Source organism: Euprymna scolopes, chromosome 5 (genome assembly GCF_053919585.1).
Source record: "Euprymna scolopes isolate OS-2025 chromosome 5, ASM5391958v1, whole genome shotgun sequence".
Lineage (NCBI taxonomy): Eukaryota > Metazoa > Mollusca > Cephalopoda > Sepiida > Sepiolidae > Euprymna > Euprymna scolopes.
The window spans coordinates 6,102,488-6,120,348 of NC_136486.1; the positions used below are offsets into that span (position 1 = coordinate 6,102,488).

The following is a 17,861-nucleotide window of genomic DNA, read 5'->3' on the forward strand; positions in this document are numbered from 1 at the left end:
AGTATTTATATATGGAAAATGTAATCCTAATAGAATAAAAAAAAGCTCAATACGCAATAGAGAGCAGCGTATTATAAGAGAAAGAAAAGTAAAACTGTAAGTTGAACTTTACAGTAAAAATTTGCTGATTTCTTTATGTCTTCTGATGAGAAGAATAACAAGAATAGCATTCTTTGAAACTCCGCGGAATAAGGACTTTATAAATTGTTTTTTGGAGTATTCAGTCGAACAATAAATTTTGATTGTAAAGTTCAACTTAAAGTTTTAATTTTTTTTCTCTTATATATATATATATAGATGGGCGTGGCTCAGAGGCTAAAAATATTATATTGTATATTAATTGTATGTTTTGTTTTCGATATCAGATGATGACTCTTAAGACATTAGTTTGGATCTCACTTCTACATATTACGCTCAAAATAATTAATAGAGAATTATAATTAATAAATACTTAATTTTAATACTCAGGTGCATGAATTAAAATATCGTATTTGAGCGTCTTTTACGATTGAGCAACAACAAGCGGCCTGCTAGTATACATTAATAAAAATGTGCTTCTCCATCGGGTGTTTCTGTGTGTGGGTGATCATCTTTAAATGATTATTAATCAATTATTGATCGAAATTCAAATTCAATAGCATAGTATAAAACGCAATTTAAATAATTATAAAATGTTCATGCAGCGCACAAAAAAAAACTCTTTTTAAAAATTAAAGAAAAAAAAGACAAAAACATAAGATATTGCACAATGCTTACGATAAAAATTTTAAATCCAATTAATTAGTCTTTAAAATAGATATGAAAAAAAAAATGACATTTAACAACAACCAAATACATTGCAGATATCATTTGTCGATTCGCATGATTAGAGGTGAAGAAAACCCAAGACTTTTCAAACAAAATGATGAGAATTTATTGGTTCATAGTAATAAAAAAAGAGCACTAATGAGGGGGGGGAAGGCGAAATCAAGCATTTTAATTGGTTGAACGTTGTGCTCGGTACAAACGCATAGACGTATGTATTTGTTAATATTTATGTCCAGTTATAATATAGAACAAACGCATAGACGTATGTATTTGTTAATATTTATATTCAGTTATATTATAGAAAAGTAAATAAAATTTTAAAAAATAGGTAAAGTGGTAAAAAGTGTCCTAAACACACACACACACACACACACACGCACGCACGCACGCACGCACACACACACAACACATATATATGTATATATGATTATTTTATTTAATTACGTAAATTGATATATAAAAATAAAATTGTATGCGTAAATTTTCAGTATTTACTTAAACAGTGCTCAATACATAGGTAGAGCTAGGTTATATAATATATATATGGCAATTAAGCTAAATGGAATATACCGCGTTTTATTCTCGTAAGAATTCGTCAGTTTTATATCAAATTCTAGGTACTTAAATTTAATGATTTGAAGCGGTTAATCTTCAAATGTAGAATTTTTTATTGTTTGAAACAAAGAATACAATTGAATAAATCTATTTCGTTAACACATGAGTTTTCGATGTTTATTCATCTCCTCAGAGGAAAAACCATAAGCCTGAAGAATTCTCATGAGAATGAAACGCGGAATATTCTGTGTAGCTTAATTGCCATATATATTTTTATAACTTACTATATATATATGTGTTTAGGGAGATCATTGATGTATATCAGGAAGAGAGTTGGGCCCAGGATGGACCCCGGAGGGACTCCAGCATTAATATTGAGTGCCTCTGATTTCAACCACTACTCTTATGAGCCTATCAAAGAGAAATGATTTTATGATTGAAAAAACATTTCCAGTAATACCGTAGCTGGAAATCTTGTGAAGTAGGCCCTTATGTCATACCTTATCGAAGGCCTTCGATATGTCAAGAGCAATTGCCCTGAAAAGGAAACCTTTGTAAAGAGATTCACTATGTGATATAACCGTTAGCACATCTGCTGTAGATCTTGCAGAGCGGAAACCTTATTGCATGTCACTAAGAAGGTTGTTTCTGTTTAGGTGGTTGACTACTTCTTTATTTAATGTGGATTCCGACAACTTACTCATGACACACAGGAGACTTATTGGTCTGTACTGAGAGGGAGACGACATAACCTGAATTCTTAAATACAGGGCATACTGATGAGGTTTTCCAGTGTGTTGGGAAACACTTCTCCTTAGGGCAACGCTTAAAGAGTTTTTTAAGTATGGGGGCAAGTTCTAGTTGAAGCTTTTTCAGCACAATGATTGGAATGCCGTCAGAGCCAGTTGTTTTACTGGAATCAAGGTTCTTGATTAACTTGGCGACCTCACGCACAGATATTTGTATGCCGCAGAGCATATTGTCCGTTATAGGAGGAAATACGGGGAATTGATGGCCTTCGTCGCATAGAGTAGAATTAGCTGCAAAGTTCTTGGCAAATAGTTTGGCCTTATCTGATGCTGACGAGATGACCTCAGGTCCATTGATGATAGTTGGGATAGAACGCACGCTTCTGTTCAGGATCCTGTTTGCTATTTGGTAACACTGGTCGGAACCAAGCCGCTTCTCAGCTACTTTGGATTTAACTGACAGAATATATCTCTCTTGCATTTTTTATTACTCTTTTGCAGTGGTTGCTGGCAGTCCTGATAGCAGCTTTAGTGTCAGTGCATCTATTACGTTGGTAGTTATGGAAACAGTGATTTCTGTGCGCGATGGTAGCAGCACATTCTGGGGAGAACCATGGCTGACTGTTGGGTTTTTGTTGGCATTTTTTGGATAGTAGCAATCTATGCTTACAATTAGCCATTCGGTCAGGTCTGATACTATGGAGGACACATCGTTTTTAAACATGAAATGCAGTGGTAGATCGGATATAAGTGTACGGAAGTTATCCCAGTCAGCGGTAGAGTATCGATATACAGTACGGTGGATAGGTACATCTTCAGATTTATTGCATTTCGTTTTTATCTTAACTGATACAGCCGCGTGGTCGATAGATCCCAGAGGAGACAGAACGGAACTTGAACATACTTCAGTGTAAGTTGTGAGAAAAATGTCTAGAAGGCTAGCATACTGACCGGAAGTATCAGGCACTCGGGTGGGTTCGTGGACAATCTGGGTGAGGTCATAGGCAATGGCAAAATCGTGACAGAATATCCCCTCATCATCTGTCTTGTTAGAGTGGGTCAACCATTCCGCATTGTGGACATTGAAGTCACCGCAAATGTGGATGCTAGCTGAAGGGGGAACAGACAGGATGTGCCCAATTTTTTCAGATATCCCCTTAAGGATAGTAACTCTGCTGTTGTGGGGGCGATAGAGAGCAAATATAAATGCAGTGGTGTAAGCAAGTGCAACCGGAAGCACATATAAGGTAAATTAAGGTCTTCTCTGGAGATATCCCTACCACACGGAAAGCTATCTTTAATGTAGGCACATATTCCATGTCCATGGCGACCTTGGGGGTCAGATTTAGATGTTATTTTGACAATATAAAACATGCGTAGCAAGATGGTCAGCGTAACAAAATTAAATAGGCTGTCTTGACAGATGAGCGCGTGGATAGCTAAGCACTGACAGCCGACACCTGCAATTTGCAACAATTTAAGCATATTCTCGTTACATAACTCGGAACGTTCGCTATAGTCACATTAAAGAAACGTGCGTCTGAGAGATCGGGTAAATAATTGACGACTAGAACAATGAGAAAATATCACGGTTTTCGACTAGGCAAAAATCAATGTTCCTTTCTTTTATATATAAGCTAGCAGAGGTGTCCGGCGTTGCCCGGGTATTTGTAGGTGTAAAAGAAAAAAAAAGTTTTGGTAGACTTGAGGCGGAGGGAGAAAAAGCCCGATCACTTACCGTGAAGCTGCGAAAGCAGCCGATTCGAGATCAGTTGTAATTAAACGATTAAAAATTAAGTGAAGGAGTTCACACAGGTGCGTAAATTTAATGACGTCAGACATCACGCTATAGGGAAATTAAATCCCGCACTTAACTTTGACTGCGAAGCAGTTTTTTTTAGTTTTTTTTATTTCCCCCCAAAACCCAACTCCCATAAAAAGGGGACTGTGCAAAGGAATAGAAATTGTCTGATATGACGGTTTTCACCGCAATGATTAAAGCTGATTTGCTTCGATTAGTTTCACTTTATTAAATTATTATTTATTAAAAAGCCAAATAAACACGCGACAAGCCGGAATAGCGCGATTTTTTTTATAAAAGTAGATAAAAATAAATCTAGACAGGACGTCCCTTCGCAAATCGTAGATATTATGATCTAGGAGGTATATAAAAAGTTATAAAACATAGTAACCCCCCTGGAGACCCCCCTTCCGGAGAACCCCGGCGGAAAAAAAGCCTTTGCTGGACATACAAAAATACGCGCACCGCTTTTACTTTTTATATGTATATAAATGAAAAGAAAAATTGTTCTGTAGCAGAATAGACGTAGAAGAGAGAAGACCCGAAAAGGATAAGGATTAAAGTGAGGTTGTAAAATTGACTCCAAGAACGCTGCGTAAGAAAATTTTTTTTAGCACAACGAGAGTTACTAGTAGTCGTACTTATATATTAGTAAAAGAAAGATACTGACATCAACCTTCGAATCATCAACGCCGACACGAATTCAGTTGCCTCTAATATCACAACCGAAACGAAAATTCGCATCTCTCGAGTGTTTGTGCGTACGATTCTTCTCTACATTTGCGATACCTTTCCGATAGAATCCGCGGATCTGAAAAGCTAGAAGTGTTTGACAAATAACGCTTCTGCCAAACTCGACGAATCTGCTGGCACCATTTCGTCCAATACCCAAGCCAGGACGCATTGCAGAAACCAACACTTTGCTAGTTAGGTAACGCTGCATACCACAACCCAGAAGACTTCATTCACGAATCACTCTTATATATTAGGTTCAATCTAATAATCGATACAGAATTGTAATCGTAATCTGCATTAATTAAAATATCATATTTAAGCGTATCTTACGACTGAGCAACTCCGGGCAGTCGGCTAGTATATATTAATAAAATTGTGTTCCTACATCTCGTGTCTATGTGTGTGGGTGATCGTTTTTATTGATTATTAATCGATTATTTATTGCAATCCAAAATTCAATAGAATATTATAACACGCAATTTAAATAATTATAAGATGTTTTGCAGCGTCCGACAGAAAAAAACTAATTTTTTAAATCGAAGAAAAACGAGAAAAAGTTAATATATTGCATAACGCTTTCCATACAAATCTTAAATCCAATTAATTAGTGTTTAAAATAGATATTTAAATTAAAAGCATTGCACTTAACAACAAGCCAATTACGTTGTGGCTATCATTTGTTGATTGGCATGATTAGAAGTGAAAGGGAACCAAGAGTTTTCAAACAAAATGACGAAAATTCGTAGGTTGATAGAAACACAGAAGTAGTGGGGGAAGATTCATAGATTTTAATTGGTTGAACATTGTGCACGGTACACACGTATACACGCACGTATATGCGCCTGGGTATGTAAATATTTGTTTTAGTTAAAACATAGAAACATGAACCAAATAGGCAAAATATTAACAAGTGTCAGAAATATGGTAAAAGAACATTTCATAGAATCATTTGGATTATTCGGATGTTTTTATCTGGGATGTTCAATGTAAACATCCTTGAGTTGGACAAGACATAGTTAAAAAACGTTTCATAAAAGAGGTTACATCGATCGAAACAATGTATAAATAATGCTCGATCTGAATACAGTAGTCCAAATTATACAAATTTTAAATATCCCTTAAAAATCATTCGTACATAACTTGTACATAAAGAATAGAAACTATTCTCCCAAGCTTGCATTATCAAAAACTATATATATATGAAATATAGTCGTTGTTGGCAAGAGAAGACGAGAACAATCAATAAGTACATACATATATGTTTATATATACATATATTTATTCAGTTGTATTGGTAAAATGTCTTACTTGTTATGTCTGCGACATATTCCATTATTAATTTCGGAAAAATTCTCTTCTCAAATGGTAAGCGTAACATATCGATTCAAAGCATGCTAGATGATGGAGCGGAAGTTGGGTACCCATGTGGGGCCTCGGAGCAATTGTGAGTAGGGGATTTATGTATGGTATGATAAGGTAATTAACGTGCTACAAGCAAACTACATATCAATCCTATATATATATATATATATATATATATATATATATATATATATATATATATATGTGTGTGTGTGTGTGTATATATATGTATATCTATATATCTATATATCTATATATATATATATATATATATGTGTGTGTGTGTGTGTGCGTGTTATTTTTCTCTATGCCTGCAAAACCTTGCTGATGAAAGTTGCGGATCTCAAATTGCTAGAAGTGTTCAGCCAGGATCAAATACATCGCTAGTTCTGCCACGCTGGTTGTCGCAGCCCAGGAGACTTTATCCACGAGACAATAGTCCAGAATCGTTCCAAGGTTAGCAGAAAACACCGGGTGACCAGCTGAAGAGGTGGCTGAACGCTATCAAAGCAGACGTAAATTCTGTCGTTGATCCACAGGTCTACGGTGTTTGTTATTGGTCCCGGAACTTACAAATGATACAAGTACAATCTAAACGGAATCATGGAAGCGAAATATATGTATATATATATATATATATATATATATATATATATATATATATATATATATATATATATATATATATTTGTATATATATATATATATATATATTCCACTCGATGATAAAAATTAATAATTGTCAGAGTTCATTAATTGTTAATGGTGTAAATTGGGTACAATTTGATTATTTGTGGGGGCGACACAACAAGAACTTGTTTATATCGGATTTGAAGGCAACTAAGTTGTAAGCAGGCCAGCGGAATAGTGTTCCACAAACGAGCAACACTGGAAAAAATGTTCATGTAATCTGTGTTTAGATTTAGGCATAGATAGAGATTGGGGAGAATCGTATTTCTAAATTGAATATAGATAGACGATCTAACACACGTTTAGAGATTCAAGCAGAAAGCACTGGTTGCCCCGTACAGATCTCTGTTTTTATTTTTTTTTAAATCTTGTTAATAGACTGTCTGCTTCGATGTTTCACAACAGCTGAAATCTTAAAATTAAAAGAAATATCTTTGTTCTCAAGTGGCGTCATATGCATGGAATATTCTCCTTCCATAGATCTGGGTCATGTTGACCCGATACCTCAAATCTAACCATGTGTCAGATAAGTCTACACTCTGGGAACATTATTTTACGTACGGGCAAATCATTGTAACCCTACTTATTCACATATATCAGAGTCTAGAGAGGTGGATCAACTATACACAGTAACATATACAAGGCAGAACGATGGGTCGCGATTTAAAACTTGTTCAAATAGGAAAACTTATTGTAGTGATTGCGAAAATGACTTATCTCAGAAATGATCACGTGTCCGCAAGTTTTTCAAAATTCTGTTTACAAAAACAAAATTGTAGAAGAAAAAATTAAAAAGAATGGTCTACTACTTACCTTTATTATAGCAATGAACGGTAGCATCATGGAAATCGCCACAGCCGATCTTTTTGGTAATATTCCATCCTGAATTCATGCATTGAAATATCGACATTTCATAACCGAGACAGCGCATGTTGGCCATAAAAATCATTGAACGTTTGTAATAACTGTAAAGAGATCGCTGAAAACTGCCGCCTAGGTAGCCCAATTGTTTACAAATAATATCGACGTCCCCGTAGTCCCAGTCATCAAGGCAGAGGGAGCCATGTTGGCCGTCGTACACAATCTCCACTAATCCATCGTTCTTGTCACCACCGACCAGCTGGAGATTAAGGACTGAAAAGGAAACAAGAAAAATACGTATTAGGAAATAATATATACTTGTGTGTTTTAACTTCCTTTCTCCAACCTCTCTCTTTGCTCGCTGAATAATAATTTATTTTTTACACGGTGGTCACCACTTATCAAGGCCCGGAAGCCACTCAGGGATAAGGGTTATTGCAAGTACAGTACGTTAGTGTGGAGATTTGATGAAGTGTTTACTTAAGGGGGCGGTTCATTAGGAATTTGTTAACGTTTGACATGAAGACATCCAAGTTGTAGTCAGGTGGGAAGCAGGCAAACGGAACAGAGTTCCACAGGCGTGCAGTTCTAAGAAAGAAGCTTTGTTCATGGAATCCACGTTTTGATTTAGGCACAGATAAAGATTGGGGGAAACTTTTCACAGTGGATTCAGCTAGACGGGTGTTTTTCGTGAAAGATTGGCGAGGGGGCGGCCAGAGATTGGAGTTCAGACGAGCACCTGCCATGGAAATAACGATAAAACAAGGATAGGCTCGCAACGTCTCTTCTGTGGGAGAGAGGTTGCAGGGTAGAGAAAAGGGCATCCCCCACTAAGCCACGAAGTTTATTTTGTACTCTGTCAAGGAAGGATAGGCTGTTTTTAGCAGCTCCTGCCAAGATATGGCAGCAGTATTCCATCCTTGGACGTACTTGGCTTTTATATAGATAGAGAATAGCATTAGTAGTGATATATCTTCTTGGGCGGTAGAAGGATCCCACCATCTTTCCAGCGACCTTGGCAACAGACATGATGTACATGTTCCATTTCAGATCAAGAGTAAAGGACAAACCCAGAAGCTTGTCAAAACACGGGGGTTCTCCCAGACGAGAGCCATCCATTTCAATTGATGCCAGATGGGGATCAGAGCGTTGATGATGTAAAGATAGGAGTTTGGTTTTAGAAGCATTAAAGGTAACCAATAGATAAAATATATTTGTACATAAACTATGAATGACAACAATACAAAAAGAAAACAACCTTATCTTAGAGCTCACCGTTCAAACCCTTCAGATTAACATTCACAGGCAACATGAATTAGAACAAATACGTTGAAACATTGAGATAAGGTTGCTGCAACTAGGTATGCTCTCTTTACTTTACTGCTAGAAAATGACCCATGCCCGACAGTATCCTTTATATATACAAAGCTACCATTCGCCAAGGAATAAAATATTTGTACCACGTCTTGTCTGATTCATCTACTACTAGTCTTTACCTCTAAAGCAGGATACAAAAAGGGTCGCCAATATAATAGATTTCACTCTATTAACCAAGTTCCAACTTCTCTCGCATCACCGCAATATGCACCCCAGCGCCTGATTTACAAATACTTTAATACTGACGAACTCGTAGCAGTTGTGCCCTCACGATGTAAATACTTCAGATTTATCGGACAAGTAGCAAAATCTCACCACTTCACTGACGGAAAACATTCGACGCTAAAATAGATGTTCACTCACTTAACTGCTAGACTTTAGAATTCCTTCCATTTTTCATACTTCACTTACGTGATAAAATTTAAATGTAAGCATACTGATACCTTGTTTCTCGATCCCATACATAGTTTACTCGTATATTTAATCGTACAATGGGGAAAGAGGTGGCTGGTTACTTGTAATGCATCTAAAATCAAGCTTCTATCTTTATATCATCAATGCTCTCATCCCCATCTGGCATCAATTGAAATGAATGGCTCTTGTCTTGGGGAGGCTCCATGTTTTGACAAGCTTCTGGGCTTGACGTTTACTCCTGATCTGAAATGGAACACGTACATCAAATTCGTTGTCAAGATCGCTGGAAAAATTGTGGAATCCTTCTATCGCGCCAGTAGATATCCTACTAGTGATGCAATTCCTTACCTATATAAAAGTCAGATACGTCAAAGGATGGAGTACTGTTGCCATATCTTGGCAGGAGCTGCTAGAAAGTTTTATCCTGCCTTGACAGAGTTAAACATTGACTTTGTAACCTAGTCGGGGGTGCCATTTTCTCTTCCCTGGAATCTCTTTCCCACAGAAGAGACGTTGCGAGCCTTTGCTTTATCGTTATTTTCATGCCAAGTGGTCATCTGAGCTCCAATCTATGCCCCCCTCGTGGAACTTTCACGAAAAACATTCGTCTCGCTGAAACCACTATCAATAATCCACCCCCACTCTTTATCGGTGCTTAACCCTTAACGTAAATTCCATGAATAAAGCTTCTTTCTTAGACCTGCACGCCTATATAATTCTCTTTCATTTGTCTGCTTTCCAGCTGACTACAATTTGGTCGCCTTCAAGTCCAACGTAAACAAATGCTTGATGAGACGTCCCCTTAAGTAATCCAATTAACCAAATTTGCACAACAAACGATTACTATATTTTCCCATTGACTACTGTACACTCATTAACTCTTGTCGTCGAGTGGCCTCCCGGCCTTGACAAGTGGTCACTGCTATGCAAAATAAATAAATAAAAATAAATAGTACGTTCTTATATTGAAGTTAAAATACACCTTCGCGTGATAAATAAGACTAAAAATAAAATCTTCAAATCTCTTAAAAAGATGGATAGCAACTTTTAAAATATCTGTGTTGCAATCATGGCGAATATTGGAATCGGGTTTTTTTTCATGATTCGGCTAAATTCTGGCTATATAAGGCGTACGTTTCAAAGGAACTCTTTCCATCACATGCTCATAGATGTTATCGTTTTAAAAATCGCAACCGAAATTTTTCACATATAAGACAATATACAGTAAATACGGATGAGTCGTAGACGACGAAACACGTGTCAGTGAATGAATACTTTTTAAAAAATATATATATAACGCTCCCCATGTGGGGGGTACCAAATTGGTTAAAAGGGAAAGTTGTTCCCAACTCGCATTTGGGTAAAATGCACTTTCGTAAATAATTGAATTAATTCAAAACATATAGCTAAAACCAAAACAAAACAACATCTCTCTCTCTCTCTCTCTCTCTCTCTCTATATATATATATATATATATATATATATATATATATATATATATATATACATATATACATACATACATATAAATCTATTTGTCAGTTGAAACACCAAAAGAAAGAAGGTTATAAACGCTCTTTATTCCTAAGCATTTTGAAGTCTAATGTTTCTTATCAGAAGAAGAGATGGATATATATATATATATATATATATATATATATATGTTCAAAATTGAAATTACCAATTATTTTTAAAGATACATACAGTAGTGTCTTATCATCACATATACGAAATCATCAGTGTAGGAAGTGATAGTTACTGTTGATCGAAAGATTCGAACCCATTTACAAAGCCATCCTTGACGTCATAGGCAAGCATCTAACTTCAGAACCATCGACATATAACACAAGAATTGGTGTTGTTGGCATTCGTAATAAACAGTTGAAGAGTATTCAATGACCAGAAGTATAGATGTTGCATTTGTATTAAAGCTGACCGCCTATTATTTTATGAATATGTATATCCATCTATCTATCTATCTATCTATCTATCTATCTATCTCTCTCTCTCTCTATATATATATATATATATATATATGTATATATATATATATATATATATATGTGTGTGTGGGTGCGCATACTTTAGTAAAAATAGCCGTTGGTATTCAAAGAAAATGCAACGTCTTTTCTCAAAACATCTTACATCCTTTTGATTTTTGTTCTCTTTTGAATGAGTATTGTCGTTGGTATTCAAAGAATTAGATAGTTAAATGCGTGTTTCTTTATTTTTAGTTAGAGTTTAGTTTTTCTTTTATTTGTATATATGCATTGTGTGCATGTGTGTGTATGTCCGTACTTATATGTGTATGTATTTAAGGCTGAACTTGACACCTTCTCGTTGGGTATATCTTACACCGAGGAAGACCGAAGGTGCAGTCGAAAATCTTGTAAATAAAAAACTAACTTTTTCATAACATTTTGTATTCCTGCACGCCACCAATATAAAATGCAAAAGAAAAGTTATAAACGTTTATACTTTTCGTAGTCATTTTCTACATTCTCTCTCTCTCACACACACACACACACACACACACACACACACACACACATATATATATATAGTATTGGTAGTAATTATTCGTTTGTTCAAAACAAAATATATAAGTGTGTCCACCAAACGTAGGTTTTAATGGTCACCTCATCGAGCCTAATTTATTTAATTTATTTTATTTTTATACTTTAATCACCCATTTTTATAAGTAATTTTTGAAACGTTAGAATTTACAAAAGTAATATTATACGGACACTAATTTATTTACACGTTAACCATTTATTTTATACGTAAGTTTTTTTTTAAACGTTCGCATTTACAATGAATAATATAACTGACATTATTTCGTTAATTATTCATTACATCGTAAACTTTTTTCAAAAAACGTATGCTATTTATTTTATTTTAAACGTTAGTGGCCTAATGAATTATTCATATAACTATATATTTTAACTTTAGATTAATGTTAATAAATAATTATATTTATGATGTACATATTACATTTGAATACAGCCGTTCCCTTTTTTACATCTTGGGTTCCTATTCTACACAACTTACCTACTGAACTAGGAATTTACTGATAATATTGAAACTCTAATTGAAACTCTTGACGCACTATAAATAAAATAAAATAAAAATAAAATAATAAATAAATTAATATAATTAACATAATGAATGATCACATTTTAATGTATATACTTTCTCTTTAGGTCCTGTCTCCCCCTTTACACTTAAATATGATGTAGTCCTAGTTATAAATTGGCAATGTTTGAGTTGAAACAGCCAGAGTTGTCCTTGGCCTGACGAAGCGATTCCCGTACTGGGTTTTCGTTGAAACATGTATGCTTATGTGTAGCCATTTGTTTGTAAACTACATTCACTTATATATATATATATATATATATATATATATATATATATGAAGTAGTGTTTACTTGTATGATGTGCTGTTTATTTTTACGTATTTGTCATCCAGAAAGTACTATACTCTATATAAAAAAAATACACAGATTTTTCTCTTTAGTTTATCTTCAAAGATGTTTTTTCAGATTTGAAGAGAACGACGCAAAGAGGACGTCTGTCTAATCCATGCGAAAAACAAGAAACATCAATACGTTTTGAAATATCAAAATATTTGCAAAAGATTCTTTGAAGAAAATGAGCTTTTAACGTCACAAATTTCAAGAAACTGGCAGTAAGCAGGACAGCATCCAAACAACGATAATAACAATCCTCGCCCTTGCCAAACATAATAAAACTAGATTGACGCCCGACGTTGCTCGGCCGTATAATACGTTTAAACATGGTATTTTAATTTATGCAGATTGCGTATGTATTATCATAGAAATTAATCCTCTATTGAATATTATATATTACGAGGAATTATTTGCCTGGTGGACTAATTCGAAAAAATACAAAATTAATAATGATAATGTTGCCTATCAAATTCCATCCGTTCAAGATCTAAAACTACTTTGAAAGCCATTCTTAACATAGGGTAATGTAGCCGTTAAAAAAAAACAAAAAAAAAACAAAGAAAATGAAGTAACTCGTTTTTAAGCTTGAAACAAAAACCTTTAAATCTGGTATTTCCAACAACGAACATTTTTTTAATAAATATGTAAACTGTTCATTTCCTCTTTCTCTGGCTGCGCGTGACTTCTCGCCTCTGCTCTAACGTAACCCACGCGTATCGAGCATGTGCTTCTCTCATAACGTCTCGAACACGACTTTTCCAAACACCACTTTTCCAAACCACACTCTTCCGAATACGACTTTTCTGAACACCACTTTTCCGAACAACACCTTTTCAAATACCATTTTTCTGAACAACACTTTTCCAAATACCACATTTCTGAACAACACTTTTCCAAATACCACTTTTCCGAACAAAACTTTTGCAAATACCACTTTTCCGAACAACACTTTTCAAACACCACTTTTCTGAACACCACTTTTCCGAATAAGACTTTTCCGAATATACTTTTCCGAAAAACACTTTTCCGAATACCACTCTTCCCAATAAGACTTTTCCATATACCATTTTCCGAACAATACTTTTCCAAATACCACTTTTCCGACCAACACTTTTCCGAACAACACTTTTCCAAATACATCTTTTCCAAATACCACTTTTCCGAACACCACTTTTCCAAACACCACTTTTCCAAACACCACTCTTCCGAATACAACTTTTCCAAACACCACTTTTCCGAACACCACTTTTACAAACACCACTCTTCCAAACACCACTTTTCCAAACACCACTCTTCCGAATACGACTTTTCCAAACACAACTTTTCCGAACACCACTTTTCCAAACAATACTTTTCCAAATACATCTTTTCCGAACAACAGTTTTCCAAATACCACTTTTCCAAACACCACTTTTCTGAATACGACTTTTCCGAATACCACTTTTCCGAACATCACGGCTTTTCCGGCCACACGGACTTTTGTCTCTGTTATGATGTCACTTCCCGCAGCCGGCTTAGTAATTTATATATCGGGTCAGGAGTTTGTCACGAATGAGGGTAATTTTCGACTTCACACAAATTTTCTTAATTTAATAAATTTTACTTGGCTCCTACATTAGATAAGTACTAAAAAAACAAACGAACTAACACATGATGTATGCTTTTTTTTAACAAAACAAAATATCTAAAAGAACGAGTGGTGTCTTAACATATACTATTTCTACAAATATTAAACACATATGTTCGTATATGTTTCGGTGTAACTGATTTACTTTAACATTATTCGACCTAAGAACTTGAAATTTATGGTTTGCTATGAATATTCACATACGAAATGCGAGAGGATTATAGTCATCTAGATAAAACACGTACATCAAGTCTGTTGCCAATGTCGCTGGAAAGATGGTGGGATCCTTCTACCGCTCCAGAAGAGATATCTCACTTCGGATGCAATTCTCTATCTATATAAAAGCCAAGTACATCCAAAGATGGAATACTGTTGCCATATCTGGGCAAGAGCTGCTAAAATAGCCTATCCTGCCTTGACAGAGTACAAAAAAGACTTCGTGGCTTAGTGAGGGATGCCCTTTTCTCTACTCTGCAACCTCTCTCCCACAGAAGAGACGTTGCGAGCCTATCCTTGTTTTATCGTTATTTCCATGGCAGGTGCTCGTCTGAAATCCAATCTCTGGTCCCCCTCGCCAATCTTTTACAAAAAACACCCGTCTAGCTGAATCCACTGCGAAAAATTTCTCCCCACTCGTTATCTGTGCCTAAATCAAAACGTGGATTCCATGAACAAAGCTTCTTTCTTAGAACTGCACGCCTGTGGAACTCTATTCCGTCTGCCTGCTTCCCACCGAACTACAACTTGGATGTCTTCAAGTCAAACGTTAACAAATTCCTAATGAACCGCCCCCTTAAGTAAACACTTCATCAAATCTCCACACTAACGTACTGTACTTGCAATAACCCTTATCTCTGAGTGGCTTCCGAGCCTTGATAAGTGGTGATCACTGTGTAAAAAAAACAACAAAAAAACTACAAATACCGACATTTTTAATTATTTTATTGTTTCCCACTGTTCCTATCTTAGTTTCAATACATTTTCTATGTTTATAAAAAGTTTCATTACGATGTGGAAGCTAAAAATACAAAAACCGACAGTTTCAAATTGTTTGTAAACTTTTGCGGGGCTGTGCATATATGCGCGTGAGTGTAGGTACGGTTGTTTGGAAGTGTTTTGGTAATTGCTTCTTAAAGATTTTAAAAGGTTTACATGAGACAAAAAGTTAGTCCTTGGGTTACAAAGGTATACGTTGTACTATTAATCACGCGTTCACAGACTTTTTTTAACATCTAATTTCAATTAGATTTTAAACCACAAGGAGAAACCACAGGCGCCTACTTCATTGTAATATGTTTAAAATAGTGTAGGTTTTGTTGTTTTGCAGCTGTAAGAATTATTAGGTGTATGCCAATGTTAAACGCTCCGACTAGAATCGTTATATCAGTTTCAAAGTTATTATTCCCTGAAAATAAATGAGCGTATTATTATTTCTCGTTAGCAATTTCAAAGTGTTTAGTTGTAAAAATAACACAACCAATCCCTTCTGTTATAAGAGCTTTTTGGGTCCTTTTGAAAAAAAAAAAACAGGTGGTGATAAGTATTTAGGTTAACTCCTTACTAATAAAAACATCAGTATGACCCAATTGAACTTGGTCTGCAAATATCCTGCAAAAATTAGATTCGTCTGCGTCAATATTATTTCTTCCCAGTCACAACATTTTTACCTGTCGTAGTTTTCTTTTTTCTGTCTAGAAGCTTTTTAAGTAAAGCATAAAGGCAGACAGAAAAGCAATAATAACCCTCGTTTAATTTCTAGGTCAAGTAGAAGCAATTAAAAAAAATGACCCAAATAAGAATGCAATAAAAAATAAAAATGCTAGTAAGAAATTGAGTGTTTGTTCAGAATGTAGGTACAGAATAAAGGCTGAGAAGTGCGGATCGTATATTTTCGATCATAAATTGATGTCGACTGTGAGCAATCCGGCGAACTATTTTCGTTCGTTCAGACCATTCTTTGTCACACGTACGTTTAAATATCCGTCTTTTCCGGCATATGTGGATGAAATATGGTAAATATATGTTTATGCCATTTCGAAGATTCACCGAGGAGATATTGTTATATTTCTAGCAAAAACACACAGAAAGATTAGCCTCAAGGTTTAGAGAAGGAATTCTTTGGACAATATCTTTATCTCTACTTTTATTAGATACAGTTTTTATCGGAATGCCTTCGATAAGTATCCATAATCAAAATTATCCTATGAAAATAGAAACAAGCGATTTTGAGCAAAGTTGTCATCTTACACAGCATAAAATCACAAGTGCTTTGAGAAGTTTTATTACAACACAAGTCAAAAGGCCCGATTTATAAAAATCAACATTAGGGTTTTTATATGTCAGGGACGCGTTCGAAATAATTTTTTCTGTTTAAATCATTCCTGCACCATGATACTTGGCTTTCTCATTTTAAACTTTATATAGAAAGTTACATATAAAAATAATTTTATAAAATCAACAGTAGGTTCTCTACAGTGCAATGTAGATTACAATAAATTCATCTATCTTATAATATAAATTAGCATCAAAACCTAATTTATAAAACTCACCCTGTCTGTCTGCTTTTAAGACTGTCTCCATATTTTCCAACTCTGTCACTTCCAAAACTAAATGTCGGAGAGCGGCGCTAGGGACCTCAAATGACTGGAGTTTTTGTCGGCCGTTCTTTTATGGGTCATTAGCCGGTCAAAATAGGTTTTAAGGGGTCAAAAATCGGTCAAAATTGAAAAGAAAATTATACATTTTGTACATCATCTTAGTTTATTTTTTAATCAGTTCATATGTGTGTAACATTGGTGCAGTGGAAACATCACGAGCTTTTAATGTTACGACTTTGCTTTCGGTTTCGATCCTAGCTAGTGGTACACAAATGCTGTTTTTTTAAAACTTTTGAAACCACGATAATAATGTATACGAAATGTGACCAAATTAAAATAAAAATGCTGGGATCATTCTACCGCTCCAGTAGAAATCTCACTCCTGATGCAATTCTCTACCTATATAAAAGCCCGGTTCGGCCAACGATGGAGTACTGTTGCCACATCTGGGCAAGAGCTGCTAGAAGCAGCTTATCCTGCCTTGACAGAGTTCAAAATTGACTTCGTAGCTTAGTGGAAGATGACATTTTCTCTTTCCTGCAACCTCTTTCCCACAGAGTGAGACTTGGCGAGCCTGTCTCTGCTTTATCCTTGTTCTCATAGCAAGTGCTCGTCTGAGCTTCTATCTATGGTACCCCCTTGGCAAACTTTCACGAAAAACACTCGTCTAGCCAAAACCACTATCAATAATTTCCCGCACTCCTTGTCTGTGCCTATCACCTAAATGTAGATTCCGCGAACAAAGCGTTCGATTGTCTGCTTTACTACAATCTGATTGTCTTCAAGTCCAACGTAAACAAGTTCTTGATGAACTGT

At 35.4% G+C, this 17,861-nt stretch overlaps 1 protein-coding gene across 1 annotated transcript in view; it reads right to left on the minus strand.

Moving 5' to 3' along the window:
• LOC145276697 (uncharacterized) overlaps nucleotides 1–17,861 on the minus strand; it is a 1,014,367-nt gene that overhangs the window by 291,796 nt on the left and 704,710 nt on the right. Inside the window, exon 6 of the mRNA XM_080127889.1 lies at nucleotides 7,513–7,833. Within this exon, the coding sequence (XP_079984015.1) occupies nucleotides 7,513–7,833 (321 nt within the window). The remainder of the gene's footprint in view (nucleotides 1–7,512; nucleotides 7,834–17,861) is intronic.